Genomic DNA, 21,997 nt, shown 5'->3' on the forward strand with positions numbered 1-21,997 from the left:
TCAGCACTTGATTTTATTATATACATTATTTATTATTCATCTTTATTGTTGTATTTTTTATGACATACAATCTTTTTATTTTTGTATGTAGCCTGTTTATCCCTGTGTGCTTCTTTTTTGTTTATTAAGTACTGTTATACATTTTTGATCGTGGACAAAGTTGTGCTGTTGGTTGGTTTAGAAGAGTCTGTATTTTCATCATGAGATGGTATGTGATGAATAAGTATGGGAAATAACAGAAGTGTTCAGAGACTGCAGAAGTGTGTTATGCCAGAAGTGACATCACTGACACTGGTGGGAGGGGTCAGAGTTCAAACCAACTGTCATGTGATGACATCATTTTTATCACTTTTCAGATATATATATATTATATATATATATATATATATATATATATAGAGATTTGCACAACGGTATGTAAGTATGTTTCATTGTCAAACCTTCATACATTTTTCCAGTTCTGGAGATCTTGTAGTAGTCTTATGGCCACATCTTCTGGTACTGCCTTATAGTGCCAGTCCACACTGGTATGATAAGAGTAAGAATATGAACAAAATTAGAAAAATAAATTACCTGTGTCACACTAATGCTGGTTCAGTTATAACAATCAAGCTTAGCCTACTGCGGGATCACTATGCAGCACTATGTAAGCAACTTCAAAAAATAAAAAAATTCTATATATATATATATTATATATATATAAATATATATAATATATTTATTTATTTATTTTTTCTTTATTGAAGCATCAAGAAAATACAATAAATAAGTTAAAATGTGAATAGCATAAAAAAGAACAAATCAGAATCCATAACAATGTCGTAGTATTAGAATAAAAGCAATAACAAATTCACTGTACAAAAAGATGCAGAGTGTGGAGGGAGCCTGGAACCAGGCCAAACAGCATTTTTCTATTAAAAGGATATTGGGGGATCTTGAAGAAGAATACGAGTTTAAGTATCAGCAACTTTTACAACTTTGGGGATTACAACCGTTCTAATAATGTTTTTATCTAGTATTGTGCATAAAATATAATTTCTGAAACAAGAGTATATTTTATTCCCACCAACTTTTTTTACCTTGACTGGAGAGTCCCGCTATTCAGGTACTGTACCTTCATGACACCCACAGGCCGCAATGTTCGACAAAATGGGGAAGTTAGGGGAGAGCACGCTCACAACTTCTCTGCATTGTGCACGGAGAGTCTGGGGGCAGCCCAGCATCTCTAGGAGTGCTGGTATCACCCCCAGAGTGATGAAAATGGGTACGCGTGCCCCTTCACCTTTTTGGGCGCAAAGGGGTCCCGATAGTGTCAGTAAGACTGTTGGGAGATACAGGGGCGCCGAGAGGGGGGGGAGCGGGTACAGATTACCGGGGCCCGGGCTTCCTGAGGGGCCCGGCGGGGGCCCGGGTCCGGCGCCGCTCCCCCTCCCTCACAGCAGCAGCCACAGCAGTCTCCTATGCCTGTGGGAGGGAGCGATCACACTGATCGCGCCCCCCCTGGCTTTGAGCAGGGCTTGGGGGGCCCAGAGCGCCCCCCTCCCCAGCGCCGCTTTGTGGCGCTGCAAATCTTTTTTTTGGGGGGAAGGGGCGTGGCCCCGCCTCCCAATATTAGGCCACGCCCCCTATTACCCAGGCCCACCGCGGCTCTCAGATATAGAAACTATAACAAATGGATATAAGTCTCTTGTCCCCACTGAAGCTGTCCTAGTAAGGATTGTGGCATTAGCACCTGATTCCGAGATTTACTCTAATGCAATCGCAACTGCAATCTCTTGTGGATCGCAGTTCCTAAAATATGCTAATGCCTTCCAAAGCTTAGCCAAGCATAAGGACACCCACTGCTGCCGAATCGGGCAGCCAAGCAGTTTGTGAGTCAAGTGTGACCTACCTCAAACACTGCGGCTCTCCTGACATGCAGAGAGCTCTTATGCTGCAAATGCTGCAATAGCTAATTTGTTCACAGCTATGAAGCAGAGTTTAAAAGGTCCAGACACACCTGCGTTTGCCAAGCCACCCCACATTACTTCCCCCAAATGCTGACTACTTGTCACTCACTTTGCGAGTGAATCCTCTATGATCGCAATAAAATTGTTGCACATTCGCAATGCGAAATTCACACATGCGCAATGGCAAACAATCGCTCATGCTGCGTAAATATCGGTATTGTGTAAATCTCGGAATCAGGCCCTTAGTACAGAATTATTGAGTACAGTTAGATCTGGTATATTCTGTGTTACCACACTAAGGGCTCTATTTACTACAATCCGCATATTGAATGCGGATTGTAGTGTGAATTCAGGCAATATCACAGGGATTTACTATAAATCCCTTGCAGGGACAGAGCTCGCGATAAAGCTCTGTCCCTGCGGATCCCATCCGCACTCTAGTCGCTGTATTTTCGGAAAAAATACCGCGACTAAGAGCCCGCGCATGTGCCGACCCACCGTCACTGCTACCCCCCACCGACGCTAAGCCCCGCCCCCGCGACCCCCCCTCCCCCCCGCGACCTCCCCCTCCCTTCATTACACTTACCTGCATCCTCCTGGCCTCCGGTGATCTTCTCCGGGCTTCCCGATCAGGTGATCTCCCATACTGCACTGGGACCCGATCACCTGATGACCGGGCAGCAGGGCACTATGGGAGACCAGCTGACCGGAGAGGAGCCATCACCAGAGGCCCGATCACCGGTCCCTGGATTCAGGTAAGTAAAAATAAAAAAATGTTTTTTTTCTTTTTTTTACAGCAATCAGCTTGCGGTCTGTTTAGACCACATAGCTGATTACTGGTAACGGCTCCCGCATCTGCTCTCCCCATTAGAGCAGAGTGGGAGCCCGGTAACCGGGGGAGACCCTGGATAACACCACCTCCAGGTGGCGTTATTATCACAGGGCTTCCCCCGGTATTTTTTTACAATTTATTTTTAGTAACTTAGGTCGGATCACATTTCCCATTACAATTATGGGAAATGCGATCTGCTTTACTAAAAATAAAGTGATACTAGGGGTTGGAGTAGAATTTTACTAATTCTACTCCAATTGCCCTGTAATAATTACAGGTGAAACTAAAATAATGTGAAAAGGGTGTGAAACACCCTTTTTCACTTTATTTTAGTAAAAGTAATGTTAATAAATAGAGCCCTAAGGGGTAGATTTACTAAAGTGAGAGTTTTTAGAAGTGGAGGTGTTGCCCACAGCAACCGATCAGATTCTACTTAACATATAACTAGCACCTTCTAGAACAGCGTTTTTCAACCACTGTGCTGTGACACACTAGTGTGACGTGAGCAGTTGCCAAGTGTGCCGCGGTGGTCAGCTCAGCACACTTGTACTGTAGTGTGTTTTATTCCTGAGGAGGCCAAAGTAGTGTGTTTTATTCCTGTGGAGGCCAATGTAGTGTGTTTTATTCCTGTGGAGGCCAATGTAGTGTGTTTTATTCCTGTGGAGCCAATGTAGTGTTTTTTATTCCTGTGGAGGACAATGTAGTGTGTTTTATTCCTGTGGAGGACAATGTAGTGTGTTTTATTCTTGTGGAGGCCAATGTAGTGTGTTTTATTCCTTTGGAGGCCAATGTAGTGTGTTTTATCCCTGTGGAGGCCAATGTAGTGTGTTTTATTCCTGTGGAGCCAATGTAGTGTGTTTTAATCCTGTGGAGGCCAATATAGTGTGTTTTATTCCTGTGGAGGCCAAAGTAGTGTGTTTTATTCCTGTGGAGGCCAATGTAGTGTGTTTTATTCCTGTGGAGGCCAATGTAGTGTGTTTTATTCCTGTGGAGCCAATGTAGTGTTTTTTATTCCTGTGGAGGACAATGTAGTGTGTTTTATTCCTGTGGAGGACAATGTAGTGTGTTTTATTCTTGTGGAGGCCAATGTAGTGTGTTTTATTCCTTTGGAGGCCAATGTAGTGTGTTTTATTCCTGTGGAGGCCAACGTAGTGTGTATTATTCCTGTGGAGGCCAATGTAGTGTGTTTTATTCCTGTGGAGGCCAACGTAGTGTGTTTTATTCCTGTGGAGGCCAATGTAGTGTGTTTTATTCCTGTGGAGGCCAATCTAGTGTGTTTTATTCCTGTGGAGCCAATGTAGTGTGTTTTATTCCTGTGGAGCCAATGTAGTGTGTTTTATTCCTGAGTAGGCCAATGTAACTTGTTTTATTCATGTGAAAGCCAATGTGTGTGTATATTTTTTGTGGGAACCAATGTGTATGTTTTTTCATTAATCACGCACATCGCATAGCAGTTTAGTGTGCCTTGGCGATATTAAAATCTTGTGTAGTATGCCTCGAGCTGAAAAGGTTGAAAATCACTGTTCTAGAAGATAATAGCTAGAATCTGATTGAGCAACATCTTCATTTCTATAAACGCTCACTTTAGTAAACATACACCTAAGTTTCTGCATAAAGCATTTTATAATGTTAAAGGACTCGTGCAAACACCTACTTCTGTATGGTGTTGTGTACTAAAAAAAACCCCACTTGAATATACACAATTTATCGAATAGAAAACAGAATATGGAACTGCAGGAAGAAAAAAAGTTATATTTAACATACAAAACTTTCTCTTGAAAATGCAGCAGCCACTTCTTCAGGTCTGTACAGATCGTCAGTATCTTCTCCCTGCTTGACTCCTCATTGCGCTGTACCTCTAGCTCAAAGTGTGCCATGTGCTCTCTCCATTTCTCTGTGGTCTGTTGGATCTCAGAAAGGTCTCGTGTGTCCTATGCAGACATCATAAGCAGTAAATAGGACATATGATGAGGTGCTAGAGTACAGTGTACAAATTGTCCCTAGTTTGGTTAGTTATCCTCCTGCTATCCTCTATGTATTCTGTAAACGGGTTGTAGTTACAATTCTGACAGTCGAGATGCCGGCACTTAGAATGCCGGCATAGGCGTGCTTTATAGCAATAGGCTGCACAGTCCCTGCACTGCAAAGAGAAGGAGGTGTAATGTGCGGTGTTTAAGTTAGAAGACTGCACATTACACCTCCTCCTCCATGCGGTGCAGGGGCTCTGCAGCCTATTGCTATAAAGCAAAAGAGCACATAGGGAGTACAATTAAAGATAAATTATATACTATAAAATGTATCTTTAATTGCACTCCCTATGTGCTTTTGTTTTGTTTTTTTACTTGTCTTTAATTTTCCAGAATACGTATTCGGAGCTGCAATGTAAGAACGATTAGTACCTGTGATTTTTTCACATTCTTTATATTTATTATTGCACCTGATTTTTTATATTGCATTTTATATCTGGTGATTAGTAGTGCTATAAAGCACATCTCCTGTCCTGGCCTGCGTTGATCTGGTCCTTCAGCTACAGAGGGCACGGGGCCGAACATGATGTAAGTGAGGACGGAAGGGGTTGAGGAGCGGAGGGCAGGATTAGGGTTAGGCACTAGGAGGAGGTTAGGGTTGGGCTGCGGGGAGGGTTAGTGGTAGGGTTGGGATACTTATCAACAGGTGTCAGTATCCTAACCCTGTCGGGATGCCGGCGTCGGGATTCTGAGCTCCGGGATCCCGAGCACCAGCATCCCGTACACAACCCCTGTAAACAATCCATACTCACCTGTATCACATGACTCATTCTGAAACCATTCTATACTGAAATATATATATATATTAACAACAGAGAACAAAATGCATAGTGAAGACAACGTAACTGTTTAGTTAGTACTGTAGCCTACATTTGATGCAAGGAGCACAATGAAATGCCTGACAATGTTCGTCCAGGTCTTCTCACTTATGTACAGCCTGCGAGACAGTTGTAGTTGATTCTCTTCTATCACCTAAAGAAAATGACATTATTATTATTGAGAGCTTTACAGATGACATTTAATCATTCCTTTCATTCCCTGTCACATGGAGCTTACAGTCTACGTTCTCTATCACACAAACACAGTCGCTGGAGCACCTGCAGCTATATAAGGCAGCATTGCTAACCAGTGTGCCACCTATAGTGATCATCATTAAAGAACAGGCCACCCAAAACCTGAAATCCACCAAACGTTTACAAAGTTAATATAACATCTAGATTCTTATTTACCAGTGATGCGCCGTTTGCCTGATCATGTGATCTGTCACCTTGGACAGTTTGCACACTGCTCACCTATGTATTACCACTGCTTCCCTGATGCACACAGGAAATGGCCAAAGCCCCTATTCAAGGGATAAAGTGTTATTTTTTCTATTTAATACAAACCCTATCCTCTATACTCTATAGCATAAATGAAGATGCTAGAAGTGACTGGGTAATATGGAAACCTATGTAGTATAGACAGCAGATAACCGTACACACAGGTATCTGCTAACTGTACCTTAGGCTGTATCCAATGATTAAACTTATTTTTGTTTAAAAATATATGAGGGTTGTTCAAAAAGTAATGTCTAAATGCTCATAACTCTGAAATAATACGCAACATTTATTTGAAACTTTGTCAGTTTGTACTTTAATATGTTTCCTAACTATATATGTAGTTTTGTTTAGTTAGTCCAAGAAATACCATGGAATCCAAGATGAAACAAAGAGCCGTCATTGAATTTCTGGAAAAAGAAGGCTGCAGTGCTACAGAAATCCACAGAAGACTGAAAAAAAGTGTATGGCGAGCGTACAATTGACTATAGCAATGTCAGAAGGTGGATGAAGCGTTTTCAATCGGGAGAATCGTCCGTGTGCGACAAACCTCGTGGTGGCAGACCATCAATTGCAGTGACAGCAGAGAACCGACACAAAGTCGATGCCATGATTCAGAAAGACCATTGTGTGACCATCAGAGATATCAGTGATGAACTGGAATGGAGTCATGGCACTGTAGATACACTAATCAATGATTTGGGATATCGTAAAGTGTGTGCTAAATGGGTTCCAAAGCAATTAACCAGGGATCATAAGGCCCAGAGGGTGGAAGAGTGCAATGACCTTTTGACCAACTTTGAAGCCAACCCTGAGATGTTTTTGAAAATGTCATTACAGGAGATGAGACCTGGTGTCAGTACTGCGACTATTTCAGTACGTAAAGATAGATTACTTTTTCCAAAGTTCCTTTGTGGTCGTTGGAGGAGCTATCCTGCTTGCTGGCGTTCTTCACATACAGGGAATAGAGAGTTAAAGTGATCATCTTTTTCCAAGGTGTTGTCAGGTTGTGGGATTCCTAGATTGCTCATTATTTCAAACCTGATTCTATTTGGGTCACATGTTCTGAACTTCCTATGGATCACAGACCTCTAGTATAAAGCCTGTTACTAACTGTGTCTCAGTGTCTGTGCAATGTTACTTTCAGGTCTTTCTTGGACTCCTGCCATATCCCTGCTGTGCCTGTGGGTTGTTGTGGACTGCTATATCTCTGCTCATGTTCCAGCTTAACTTCTGATGCCAGTTACCAGCCGCAGTACAGAGCTCAGCATAGCCATAGCCTAAGTATTGCTTTTTGCTCCACTGCTGTGGTTTCACCTTTTGTTGCACTATTTACTTTCCCTGTTGCCTCTTACTCCTGTGGACATCGAACACATCTTCATTACAGTTGTCAACTGCACCACTACAGTTATCATCACCGCATCGCAGGGCTCAACCCCGTTCCAGATTCTACTCACACCGCAGGGCTCAACCCTGTTCCGGAACCACACCGCTTCACAGGGCTCAACCCTGCTTCAACCTTCATTGCATCACGGGGCTCAACCCCGCTCCGACATCTAGTTACACCGCAGGGCTCAACCCTGTTCCGGAACCACACCGCTTCACAGGGCTCAACCCTGCTTCAACCTTCATTGCATCGCGGGGCTCAACCCCGCTCCGGATTCTAGTTACACCGCAGGGCTCAACCCTGTTCCAGAACTACGCCGCTTCACAGGGCTCAACCTTGCTTCAACCTCATCGCATCACAGAGCTCAACCCTGCTCCGACCTCATCGCATCACAGGGCTTAACCCTGCTCCAAACTCACCGCATCACAGGGCTCGCTCTGCTCCGGATCTCCATCACTACAGGGTTCCACCCAGGTGAAGCTCCTCTATACCATCTTGAGGTGTTAGCCTCATACTGGACTCGGGGTTCCCTACCATATTAACTTTTCTGTGTTAAAGACTATATGGGGTTTTTTCTTCTATACTCGTCATTGCTTATGTGAACCTCAGTGTTGTTGAGACGTTGCTATTATATTTCTTCTGTGAATAAATTCTATTTACTTTTATTCCGTGCTATCGAGACTTCATGAAAAGGTCATTCCTAAAGCCACCCCAGTTTATTGTGCCTAGTAGGCCTGCCTCCTTCCAGGAGTCTCAAGTGTCGGCAGCCGTGACACCTGGGTATTCCTTTATGACCCAGAAACAAAGGTCCAATCAAAGCAATGGAAACACCCAAGTTCACCCAAGCCAAAAAAGTTTAAATCACAGCAATCCATAAACAAAGTCATGGCCACATTCTTCTGGGATTGCCGAGGTGTTATTCTCATCGGTTACTTGGAACAAAACCAATCAACCAACAGTGATCAATGCATTATTACACTTAAGCTGAAAGAAGCCATCCTCAAAAAAAGGTCAACAATTCGACTGTCAAATGTCATCTTACACCACGACAATGTCAGACCTCACACTTCGATGGCAATATATGCAGCCATTGCCAAAATGGGGTGAGCAATAATGCCACATCCACCATACATTCCTGATTTGGCCCCTTCTGACTTTCATCTGTTTGGCCCTCTCAAATACTGTCTCCCTGGTCAACAGATTGAAGACATAAAGGTTGTTAAAAACGCCATATGTTCCTGGGTCAAACATCAACCACTGGAATTTTTCCAAAGTGGATTCACAGCTTGGGCTGAGAGGTGGAGAAAATGTTTGAGGGCAGATGGTGAATTTTTTGAGTAGACTCATTCTGTTACTAAGACTTCAAAGTATTTTACTGCAAATTTTCAAATCTCTATCTATAATAAAATTTGAGTTGTGAGCATTTAGGCATTACTTTTTGAACAACCCTCGTATTTTAACCATTGTGCTTTTTTTTAGGGCCACAGTTGCACTAGTTTCAGATCAATATGCAAATATCACTGCATCAGTAGCTAGGCTATGAGCATTTACAGTGAGCATAAACATCTACACACATTTAGGAGGTAAATGTTTTTTATGAGATGTAGTTATGAGACCAGCGGCCGCAATTCCGCAGGTCTCAATACCGACAGGGGAATCCCGACATACCAACGCCTATCTTAATCCTGATGCCGGAACGCCAAGCCGAATGAGGTAAGTCCGGCGGAGCCTTTAGTGTTAGCCGCAGGGGGAGGGTTAGGTTTAGGGAGCGTAGCAGGGTTAGGGTTAGGTTTTGGGGGGAAGATTAGGGTTAGGCATGCCTAGGGGGGAGGGTTAAGCACCACTGGGAGGGTTATGGTAAGGCACTAATGGGGGAGGGTTAGGTTTAGGCAGAAAGGGGAGAGACTTACATTTAGGCACTAAAGGGGAGGGTTAGGCTACATTAAGTGAGGGTTAGCGGGAGAAGGGGGGAGGGTAAGTATACTTACCTGACCCTTGTCGGGATACCAACCATCGGGATGACGCTGTCGGTATTCTGACAGGAGGCATCCCAACAGCCGGCATTACATACCCATTCCATTTTTTCTATAACAGAGTTATACACTGAAGCTCATTTAACACTAGCAAGTGATGTTCTTCATAATGCAGGTTACTTCATTAAATGACTTCATACTGGGACCTTAGTACAGTATGTATTCCACATTTCTCTCTAAACTGCGTTGCTCAGAGAACAGAGCATGCACTAATAAATGGATACGTGCTAGTAGGACAGATTCCAAATAACCCCAAATGCAGTTCACCAGGCTAATATATTTTTACTATGTGAATACTGTGAGATCAAAGAAGGAAGCTTTACAGCTCTTAGGAATATATATATTTACTAAGGTGCAGGTTTTTAGAAGTGGAGATGTTGCCCATAGCAACCAATCAGATTCTGGCTGTTATCTTGCATTACATTTATTAGATAAATGTTAAGTATAATCTGATTGGTTGCTCTGGGCAATATCTCTACTTCTAAAAACATGCACTTTAGTAAAAATACCCCTTATCATATTACCAGACTTTCCTGTCTGCTTTCTCTCTAAAAACTGATTTGTCATGCCTACATCTGCTAGGACCCATGAGATGATTAAAACCAAAGAGCTGGGCTCTGCTCTGTTTACCCAAAAATCCCAGTGTACGACCCATTATACCAAGGGTACAAAAAAAGTAGACAACAAAAAGACAATCTTCGCTAATCACAAGCGGCCAGCACAGGAAGGCGTGTGTGATTGACTGTTGAAGGAGACTTCTGCCCTGCTGGTTGTAATTATTTGCACTGATTGACGGTATTATGGGGGTAGGGTGTATATGTTTTTTTTTGTTCTACAGAGGAAGAAGAAGTACTGTACATTTTTGATATTTTGAAAAATTGGAAACTGAGCGTTTTGGGATTTTTTTCTTTAAAGTTTATTTGAAAAGTGTGTATATGATTTTATTTTTATCTACTTTTTTAGTATAATGAACTTAGGTCATAAGGAATACTATCCAATGGGCTGGCAAAGTTACCACTCCTTGTGTGCCAAACTTGTTAATTACCCTGGTACACTTAGGTTCACATTTTTCTTTTAAAACCATAGTTGATTTAGTGTTATTTATGGCTTATATTGAAGACAGCCCACACATGCCCACATTCTCATCTTTATTACAGCCAGGAGATGGAGATGCAAAATAGGTCCAATTAAGCATCCCTATCAGTGGAAATGAAAAGTCGTCACCCTGCCCAGTGTTCCCTCAGTAGAACCTGACAAGCAGCTCCAAGCAGTCATTTATTCTGGGGCTAGTTAGTCTCACAACCTTGGGTGAGAGGGGTGTAGCTGGGTTTCTCCAATAACCACAATATTTGGGAACGCAGATTCTTATTGGTTCTCTGGCCAGTCTACAACCATTATTAAGTGCTAAGTCCAAAAGATTTGTGAAGCCCCATATTTTAGAAATGGAGAAACCTTGGTAAATTAGAGATTTGGCCAGTGATGTATACAGTGGATTTTGAATCAATTTCAGTCAATTAAAATCGGCATAAAAATCAACCCAAAAGTCGACCTTTGGTAAATATACCCCATGTATCTTAACTTTTTATGGTATGAAAATAATTGGCTATGTATATGTAAAATAATAACCTCCCTAATGGAGTATTTGTTTCGTGCTGCACTTCAAATTAAAATCTTTAAAAACACAACCAACATAACTTAACAATTAAAACTAAAAACACAAACACAGTGCTGGCATTTTGTATTTTTTTGTACATTTTTTTCTTTGACAAATAATGAATCTGAGATTTTAAATTTTACTTTAAACGTTTAAATGGAGGCACTAAAGAACGGACAGGGCAGCCAACATGCACACATAAACCAAAAATTGGTGATCAACTCTCAAGTTACCACAACCCACCCCTACAGCTTAAGTAGCATACAGGAGAGTAGCATGTGAACTGTTGGAGTCTGGTTTAATGAAAGTGATGAATCAGGTGAAGAACACAGCAGAGGAAAGTAAGACACCATAAAGTAAATCAATAGAGGTGTCCACAAAAGTGTGTGAGGACGGCCCACAGTGTGTATCGGGCTGTGTGAAGTCAGTAGTCACCTTTCTGGCCAGCCTGTATGTAGCAGAACTCCAGAGATCCCTTTCTTCAGTAAGGTGAGCTAACTGCTTCTCCAGGCGGCTCCTCTGTAATTCGTACAGCTCACGATATTCTTCTAAAAGACTGAACAAGCCAGCAAACAGTTTACACAACACAATACAGTATGAATGGATTCATTAGGTTAATGGCATCATGCCCTTACTTGGCATTCTTTTTTGCATTTCTCAAGGCTTTAGCCAGTTCAGTCTGTGTTTGTTTTGCCTCTTTGCTCACACGTAGGTCATGTTCTCTCACTTGATACAACTCACTGGAGAGTGAACAAAAATAAATGAATTTAAGTTTCCGAAAAATTGTTTTTTTTACCTTTTTTCAGACTACTGTCACGTACAAGGTTAAAAGTTACGTGTAAAAAGAAAGAAGAAAAAGGACTTGTAGAACTCAAACCCATACAGTAATCCATCTATTTGTAGTAAAATTACATGATTTATTAAAAAAAGACAATATTGGCATATAATTAAGGTTGGACTAAAATGAGTATCAAGTACTTATATCAGCATGATTGCAAATCCCAATCCTGCAGAGTTAACTATGAATGATAGCTAAATATTTAAATCATAGTAATAGAAGTATAATAAATCACATACTATTAATAGTCAATAGAAATGCAATATTTGTAATGCACAATGTCTAATAGAGAGACATGAAAAAATAACATACAGGAGTCTATTTAATAAGCCTTGGATGGAGATAAAGTGACTGTAGATAAAGTACCAACCAACCAGCTCCTGACTGTCAACTTGACCCAAGCACCATATCGTTGGCCCCCTATATGGCCTCTTACACTTGTGGCTAAATTGGAAAATAAATCTCTTGCTTGCCATTTGCTTTTCTAGAGCAGGGCTTTCCTTGCCATACGTAAACTTTTGTATGGTAATTAATTTAATATCTGGCCCACGGTTATGTGTTTATTGGCTCTGTTCATGTAAATTCTGATCGAGAACATACAGTCAGGTGCAGAAATATTGGGACATTGACAAAATTTTCATATTTTGGCCTCTATTCACCACCACAATGGCTTTGAAATGAAACAAACAAGATGTGCTTTAACTGCAGACTTTCAGATTTAATTTGAGGGTAATTACATCCAAATCAGGTGAACGGTGTAGGAATTACAACGGTTTCTATATGTGCCTCCCACTTTTTAAGGGCCCAAAAGTAATGGGACAAACTAAACAATCCTAAATCTAACTTTCACTTTTTAATACTTTGTTGCAAATCCTTTGCAGGCAATTACAGCCTGAAGTCTGGAACGCAAAGACATCACCGGACGCTGGGTTTCATCCATGGTGATGCTCTGCCAGGCCTCTACTGCAAATGTCTTCAGTTCCTGCTTGTTCTTGGGGCATTTTTCCTTCAGTTTTGTCTTCATCAAGTGAAATGCATGCTCAATCAGATTCAGGTCAGGGGATTGACTTGGCCATTGCATAACATTCCACTTTTTAGCCTTAACAAACTCTTTGGTTGCTTTTGCAGTATGCTTCGGGTCATTGTCCATCTGCACTGTGAAGCGCCGTCCAATGAGTTCTGAAGCATTTGACTGAATATGAGCATATAATATTGCCCGAAACCCTTCTGCTGCTTTTGTCAGCAGTCACATCATCAATAAATACAAGTGAACCAGTTCCATTGGCAGCCATACATGCCCACGCCATGACACTACCACCACCATGCTTCACTAATAAGGTGGTATGTTTTGGATCATGAGCACTTCCTTTCCTTCTCCATACTCTTCTCTTCCCATCACTCTGGTACAAGTTGATCTTTGTCCCATCTGTCCATAGGATGTTGTTCCAGAACTGTAATGGTTTTTTTAGAAGTTGTTTGGCATACTCTGATCTGGTCTTCCTGTTTTTGAGGCTCACCAATGGTTTACATCTTGTGGTGAACCCTCTATATTCACTCTTGTGAAGTCTTCTCTTGATTGTTGACTTTGACACATATACTCCTACCTCCTGGAGAGTGTTCTTGATTTGGCCAACTGTTGTGAAGGGGTTTTTGTGCACCAGGGAATTAATTCTTCTGTCATCTACCACAGTTGTTTTCCGTAGTCTTCTGGGTCTTTTGGTGTTGCTGAGCTCTCTGGTGCATTCTTTCTTTTTAAGAATGTTCCAAACAGTTGATTTGGCCACACCTAATGTTTTTGCAATCTCTCTGATGTGTTTGTTTTGATTTTTCAGCCTAATGATGGCTTGCGTCACTGATAGTGACAGCTCTTTGGATCTCATATTGAGAGTCGACAGCAACTGATTCCAAATGCAAATGTCACACCTAGAATCAACTCCAGACCTTTTACCTGCTTAATTGATAATTAAATAATGAGGGAATAGCCCACACCTGTCCATGAAATAGCTTTTGAGTTGATAGTCCCATTACTTTTGGCCCCTTAAAAAGTGTGAGGCACATATAGAAACCGTTGTAATTCCTACACCGTTCACCTAATTTGGATGTAATTACCCTCAAATTACATCTGATAGTCTGCAGTTAAAGCACATCTTGTTTGTTTCATTTCAAAGCCATTGTGGTGGTGAATAGAGGTCAAAATATGAAAATTCTGTCAATGTCCCAATATTTATGCACCTGACTGTATGTTAAAGCAAAACATACTGGGTGCAATTCATTTCAGAACAATGTGCCAGGTATTTAGGTTGGTGTTGACATTTTGCTGGGGCCAGAGTGCTCTTCGTGCAATCTTTCAATTCCAAACTATAGGTTAAGTTTTAAAATAGCAATCTTTCCCTTGCACCCCCCTTAGCATGGAAAAAGGTAGGGTAAATGCCCGGACAGAGTGTAGAACCTCCTTTACACCTCTGACCAGGGGAGTAACTAGGTATTTAAAGGCCCCATAGCAAAAGTGTGTAAGGACCCCTATGTACCACCCAATGGTGAAAAATGTATATAACACATGTAACTTTTACAAGGCTCCCCTCAGATGGCTCCTCTCAGTTCTGGCCCCCATAGCAGCTGCAGCCCATGCACCAAGGCCACTGACAATGAATAATCAGACACTTGGAGATATTTAAATAGCACAAAATGTCCAATACCGACATGTCAGTTTTCAGGTGAATTTCTGTAAAAGCTGAAATATGGAGTAAGTTGTGAGATACAGGTATGTGGGGGGGTTTTCATTTATGGGAAAGTGCTGTTGAACTTGTAGGTGTGAGTTAAAGTTTTTTTTCCCAACATGTTGCAAACTTGTCTTAAAACACTGAAAAATGACATTAAATATATGATACCATAGAGACTAAATTTGCTGAAAAACACTAGCTGCTCACCATTTTACCACAATTACTAAAACTTATACAAGTTAACCATTTAACAACTTTTAAGCACTTCCAATACTTTGCTTACAGCCACTAACCACCTTATAATACTGATCTGTTATGTCATTTGGCACTTTTTGGGGTTTCAGAGTGATTTCCCCACTTTTATGCACTTCTCTCTGGCGCACATTGTAAAGTTAATACACAATATTGCTGCAATTGACAGGAATGGCCATTTACGATTGAATTGTTAGAGTGCGCTTCATTAAAATTAGTTGCGATGTGTGTGATATTTGTCACAAATTTGCACTCCCAAACTCCAGCTGAATCGAATCGCCCCCATTAACTACTTGCGGCTTTATTGAACTTTTGTACAACTTTAGTAACTTGCTACTAATCTAAGACTACTCAGTTTAGAACTCACTCAGTGAGTTCCCCAATGGAGTTCTTGAAATAAATGATCTCCTGTGTGAGACTTCTGTCCAGTGCTCGTTGAGCCAACAGGTCATTGTACAGACTGAGCACCTGGTGCGGGATCTTGTTCAGTAACATTACATACCGCTCTCTGCAAAAACAAATAATGAAGAGTTAGACTTCATCATCAAAAGTGTAGAAGTGAAGGTAACGAAAGGAAGTCACACCACTTTTTTCTCCTATTCTATTTTTCTTTATAATACAGGTAATGGATGAAAAAAATTTAAACACTGATAAATGAGGCATGCCAAGCGTACTGAAAACTATGGCTTCTACACATGTATGACTACATTAAGGTATCCCAGAATAATAATTAGCAATGTCTCCTGCCCTGAGAAAGATAACATGAGCTGATTTAAAACGACTGTATTATATTTATATATCTATGTGTCAGTAACATGAAGTTAAGGCTAATTATTTGTATAATAAAGGAACATACTTTTGATTAATTCTGTTTCCGAAAATAAACCATGTATATGATTATACTTACTTACTATTTAATAGGTATGAAACTAAAATCCAGATTATAATAAATACAAGTCATTATTCTATAACAGGGTATTGTATATATATTTAAAAAGGCTTGGGTATGAGGTCCTGGTGTCGGGATGCTGCAGGTCAGAATACCAACAGCGACATCTCGAAAGCAAGAATCCTGACACCCATAGGAAAAAACAGTGAGTATTTTTGTAACCCCTACCATAACCCTAACCCACCCTCCCCGATGCCTAACCCTAACCTCCCCCCCTAGTGTCTAAACCTAACCTCCCCCTCCCAGCATATTACTTAGAGGTCATAGAGTGATCTAACTTATTAGCAAGGTCATTAGAACAATTGATCCTTGTGTAGCTTGTCAAGTGCCAGTGATTAGCTGCTTCACACAATTAGTAATAGAATAAAGAATCGAGAAATATAGCACTGAAAGCTAATTATTAATCTAGAAGATATAAAATGTCAGTAAAACCTGACAACATTCCAACACAGTTAAACATGATAAGAATGCTTTGGGCTTTGCAGCCTGATGGTAAAGCAGAGGCAGTGTAACAGAACACAATAAATATATTTTGTTAGTAATATCAATTGACTAGGTACTAATGACAATACTACCACATGAATATTGTTTCCGCCAACAACATGGCTACCTCCACTATGGGTAAATAACATGTACACTTTAACAAAAGGAAAAAAATATTTAGTACAAATGAATGCCCCTATTTATTAATTGCTTATGTCTTATATGGGTAGATGTACTAAGCCTTGGAGAGAGATAAAGTACCAAGCAATCAGCTCCTAGCTGTCATTTTTTAAACACAGCCTTTAAAGTGACAGTTAGGAGCCAATTGGTGTGTAATTTATTTCTCTCCAACGCTTAGGGTGCATACACACCTATATCGGCCCGATTTAGCCAAATCGGGCATATTGTGCAGTGTGTATGCCCAATTTGCGCGTACCCACGGTCGCATGCAATATCGTGCGATTGGCTGTGCTGCACAGTCAATCATACGATATCGCATGTGAGCCTGTACAAGTTAATGAAGGACGGAACAGTGATTGTTCTGTCTTTCATTACATCTTTCAAGTGTGTACCGGCAATCATGCGATGCCCAGGGTGAAGATAAATCGCCCTGAACATCGGCACGATTGCCGGTCGTTTAGCTGTGTACCCAGCCTTACTCTGGGTACACACTGGAGCGATGTCATTCAGATTTGGCCACTCGGAATGACAAATCGAGCATATCGTGCATTGTGTATGCACGGTACCGAAGTTGCAAGCAACGTCATTAGGTTTGATGGGCTGCATATCAAATATGACGATATCACATGCGACACCATGCACTGTAATGAAGGATGGAACGAGTGATCATTCCATCGTTGCATACATCATTCTGATGTGCACCCAGGATCCGATATATTGGCTCAGTGGGGTACACATCGCTCAGTGAGTACCCAGCTTTAGTACATCTCCGTCATAGCCTGTATCACTTTTCCTCTCCTCATTCTGCCCTAAAATGAGGTATAGGTGAGGAATATAATAGATTTATGGGTGTTAATGTCATTTCATGTTAATACTGACCTGAGCTTAGCTAGCAGTACCCCTCTCTCCACACACTCCGTGCTGACCTGACGGATTAACTCATGAAAGACAATGTTGTAGATATTCTGCTCCGTCTTTATCAGTTCCAGCAGATTATGTATCTAAATAAGCAATTAATTACATGCAGTATTTGAATGAAATGAACATTTTGTTAAAAACACATTAAACAATAATATACATAGCTATTAATTATATACTTTTCCTATCAGTAGGATATTAATCTGGTTTGAAGACATCTGGATAATACATTTGGATAGAGATAAATCCTATTGTTCTGTCACTATTTTATTGTGCCCTGAAAGGTTCAAGTCAAGCAAATAAGCTACTGACCAACATTCAGGAATCAAAGGGGAAGAGAATTTGGTAATATAAATCTCAGATAACAAATGACAATCATTCCATCTGCAAATACAGATCTGCATAGAAATATACAGGTCAGTTAAAAGTAAAGTATCCCTACTTACAGCACTCTAGCGTGAGTTCTAAGGCTTGTAATGAAGATAAATTTGAACAATAGCTAATAGCTATGATGCACTAGCCATTTGTTGAAAAAAAAATCATTAGTTACAAATTTTGGCCCTCATTCAGACCCACTCGCGAGCGGCTGTCCGATACAACTACAATTATTCAATGTGTCCCCCACTGTGGTCATCAACAGTTTCCATTCAACGAGCAGCATTCTCTATAGCAGCATGTAACATGTCAGGTAGAATAGTCAGAACTTAACATAAAATGCTGGGGGGGGGGACTCTAGATGGAAACCAGTGTACCCAGAGGAAACCCATGCACAGAAAGAACATATAAACTTCACACAGTTAGGGTCATGGTGGGAATTGAACCCATGACCTCAGTGCAGTGAAGCAGTAATGCTAACCATCTCTACAATGAGAAATACATTGTATTGTGGTGATGCACAAAAAATACAAACTTTGATTCAATATATTAATAAGATACTTTGATAAATAACAAACCAGTGAAATAGTTAAAAGTAAAGATTTGAAGATAAATGTTCAAAAAGATTTGAAAAACTGTGAATAAAACAAGGTGCTATGCTCTGCTCATATGCCTTATTCAAGGTTGCTCTTTAATTAGTTGGGTATAATAATGTTTTAAATATAGATATCATTTATATACCCTATATGTGGGGGTTAAGGTGGTTTTTAAACCTGCAAGGAGATCACTAGGAACATTGGGCCTGATTCAGAGCCGTTCGCTATTTGCGGTCGTTCGTTCAAAAACAAGGGGTGGCTATTCAAATGATCCGTTCGCAAATTGTAGTCTGTTCACGCCTCTAAGTCTGAACGAGCGAGCAAAACATACGCTCGTTTATTTGTTAAAAACGCCCCCTGGCCGCTCGCATCCTACGTCATGTCCGCTATTTATTAGATTAATCGAGTACATCGACCAGCGTATGAACTGCTCGCTATTCTTGTGGTTGGTGTTTGCTACCACAAATTTGCGAGCAGTTCTGGCTATAAAATAACCCAGTGACGTGGTCAATGACGCTGCTGTATTAATTATGCACACCCATAATACGCCCGTTTTGACCTTTAAGCACGCCTGCGTTCGGATCTCCACTCCCCATTTTCAAGCACCTTCCCCTGTTACCACCCACATACGCCTCATTCTGTCACTCAAAATAGCAGGCACTCGCTATATTGCGTACAAATGATTTTCGGCCGCACTGACTGGTTCGCGCATGCGTACTAAAAACCGTACGCATGCGCAGATGTGCAAACATCGCTCGGAACGAGCGTACTGCCGCTAACGAGCGGCTCTGAATGAGGGCCATTGTTAACTCCCACTAAGCTGCAAGGATTTCATAAAGATGTCTGATAATTCCCCATATATGGACGGGTAGACAATTAAATATAAGCACAATTGCATATACACTGTAGTAATATCTGAATTTGTTATACAAAGACTACATGTATCCATGTGGCAATTCACATAGCCAAGTACCTAATAATACCTCAATGTATCTAATAAAATGGGTAGGTACATGTTTATTAATGTCTTGTTGCACTTGTATAGGTGAGGGGTTCATGTGGCAATTGTCATATTAACCACATATTCTCAGGGCCTCATTCAGAGGCGGTCGGAGGATGCAAGCGGTCGCTCAGAAACTGGGCGGCCGCTTGCATCCTGACCGGCCGCGTCTGTTTCGGTCGTTAGGCTGTGGGTTAACACCCACAGCTCTAACGACCGCTAGGGTGATGGTCGCGATGGTCAGAGACCATCGCGACCATCGGGGCTTACGACGAGACCCTAGGGTAGGGTCTCACTTGTCGTAAGCCCCGGAGAGCTTCTGGCTCTGTCACTAGTGATGTCAGTGGGGCCTCCCCCAAACGGCAGGCGTTCCCATGGGAACGCCTCCGTTTGGGCTGCCACCCCCCCGGCCCGCCTTCCGAACGGGGCGAGCTGTCAATCAACATCGACAGCTCGCCCCCTTTGGAAAGAGACCCGCTACGACCAGTGCTGTCGGTCGTAGCGGGTCTCACGCATGTGCACGAAGGAGCCGGCTCCCTCAAGCGCATGCGCACTAGACAAACATCGAGGCGGCCGTACGGTCGTAGACCGTACGGCTGCCTCTGAATACAGCCCTCAGTCCCTTATTATTATCCTTTATTTATATTGCACCACAAGTGTTCCGCAGCGCCTTACATTGTACAAAAAAACTAATAAGTGAACAAGAAACAAGTAATTTACAGTAGATTACAGTGCAGGACAAGGACAGTATTTATATACATTGCTGCAATAGCGATTAAAGCACTCACAATAAGCAGCAGGGAGTTGGCAGTCACGTGTTAGGGGCCCTTATGGGGAGTAAAGAGTAGAAGAAAATGTAAAGAGAAGCACATGAGGGAAGAGGTCCCTGCTCATGAGAGCTTACATTCTAAAGGATATGCTTGTAAATTTTGCACCCCCGAATATCAAACAATTTAGGGGAATATTATCCCGGTATAAATGACTCCAATAGCATGTTCACATAAACAGCAATTGTAAATTTATGTAAGGTGCTGCGTTCTCAGATGAGGTGCAGATTCAATAGACATTTCTATGAAATGTAACATTATACTCACATGCTCACTACAAACTACTAATCCCTTGCAGGCTAAGCCCACCTTCTGGCTACCACTAAAGGTGCCTACACACATGGCGATATTTTACCCGTTCTGGCCAATTCCGACGCATCAGAACGACAGATCGTGTAAAATATGCCCAAATCGTGAGTCCCCACTCACGATCACGATGCGATGCGCGCCCCCGCAGATTGCACATCGCATCTTCAGATCTGCTGTGCTGTAGGACAGATCTGACAATCTCAAGTCATGTTGCACTGGATAGTTGAGGAGGCACGATAGATCGCAACTTTTTCAGACCAAATCGTGCCCACGACTGCTGGGGAGCTACCGGGGAGAGTTCAGGGGGAAATCGTACACATGGTGGGATTGTGAGCACATCGCTATGTGTATAGGCACCTTTAGAGGCATAGAGCTGTCACGGGCAAGAACGCTGACACGCGTTTGGCTGTTGACTGCTTTCAAATGACAACCTGAATGTCCATTGAATACAGCTTTTATTTCCAGTGTTTCAAAAGTCACCAATCAGGAAGCGCCACAGATCATACCCTGTTGTCCAATCAGGTTATTGCGTCCAGTACACACCTCTTTCATTTGACTGAAGGGGGGGTGGGCATGGGGGGCGGGCATGTTGAACTTGTGTGTGCTCTTAATTCAAAAAGTACATGTAAACGAGGTCTAAAAAGAAACACACAAATATACAAGGGACCAACTTCTGGTACCGAAAACCAAAGAGGAAAGAGCATTTCACCGATGGAATGCAACCAAAATGCCTAGTTCTCTTTTCTGTTAAGATTATTTGGTATCTTGTGTTTTTTTAATGCACATGTATAGCACTTTGAGCCCTATTGTGAGAAAGGTGCTTTATATAACATTATTATTATTATTATATGTTATTATTTAAAACTAGGGGTGTGCATTGGCCACTTTTCGTGTTTTGGTTTTGGATCTGGATCTTTCTTCGTGTTTTGGATCTGGATTGGTTTTGCCAAAACCACCCTTCCGTGTTTTGGGTTCTGGGTTTTGTGTTTTGGATCTCTATTTTTTGGAAAAACAGCATAAAAACAGCTAAAATCACAGAATTTGTGGGTTTTTCTGTTCCTATGCTATTATTAACCTCAATAACATTAGTTTCCACTCATTTCCAGTCTATTCTGAACACCTCATAATATTGTTTTTAGGCCAAAAGGTTGCACCGAGGTAGCTGGATGACTATGCTAAGCGACACAAGTGGGCGGCACAAACACGTGGCCCATCTAGGAGTGGCACTGCAGTGGCAGACAGGATGGCAGTTTGAAAACTAGGCCCCAAACAGTACATAATGCAAAGAAAAAACAGAGGTGCAAGATGGAATTGTCCTTGGGCCCTCGCACCCACCCTTATGTTGTATAAAC

General features: G+C 41.7%; 1 protein-coding gene across 2 annotated transcripts in view; it reads right to left on the minus strand.

Annotated features, from left to right (window-relative positions):
- Positions 1-21,997, minus strand: part of AXDND1 (axonemal dynein light chain domain containing 1) — a 79,523-nt gene that overhangs the window by 27,859 nt on the left and 29,667 nt on the right. For both annotated transcript variants that reach the window (XM_088464331.1, XM_088464330.1), the window contains exons 8-14: positions 17,500-17,621; positions 15,376-15,516; positions 11,834-11,938; positions 11,634-11,754; positions 5,679-5,780; positions 4,546-4,712; positions 449-524 (exon numbers count right to left, since the gene is read on the minus strand). In XM_088464331.1, coding sequence (XP_088320457.1) covers positions 449-524; positions 4,546-4,712; positions 5,679-5,780; positions 11,634-11,754; positions 11,834-11,938; positions 15,376-15,516; positions 17,500-17,621 — 834 coding nt within the window. The remainder of the gene's footprint in view (positions 1-448; positions 525-4,545; positions 4,713-5,678; positions 5,781-11,633; positions 11,755-11,833; positions 11,939-15,375; positions 15,517-17,499; positions 17,622-21,997) is intronic.

This window comes from Taudactylus pleione, unplaced genomic scaffold (genome assembly GCF_031769625.1).
Source record: "Taudactylus pleione unplaced genomic scaffold, aTauple2 ptg001648l, whole genome shotgun sequence".
NCBI classification, from domain to species: Eukaryota; Metazoa; Chordata; class Amphibia; order Anura; family Myobatrachidae; genus Taudactylus; species Taudactylus pleione.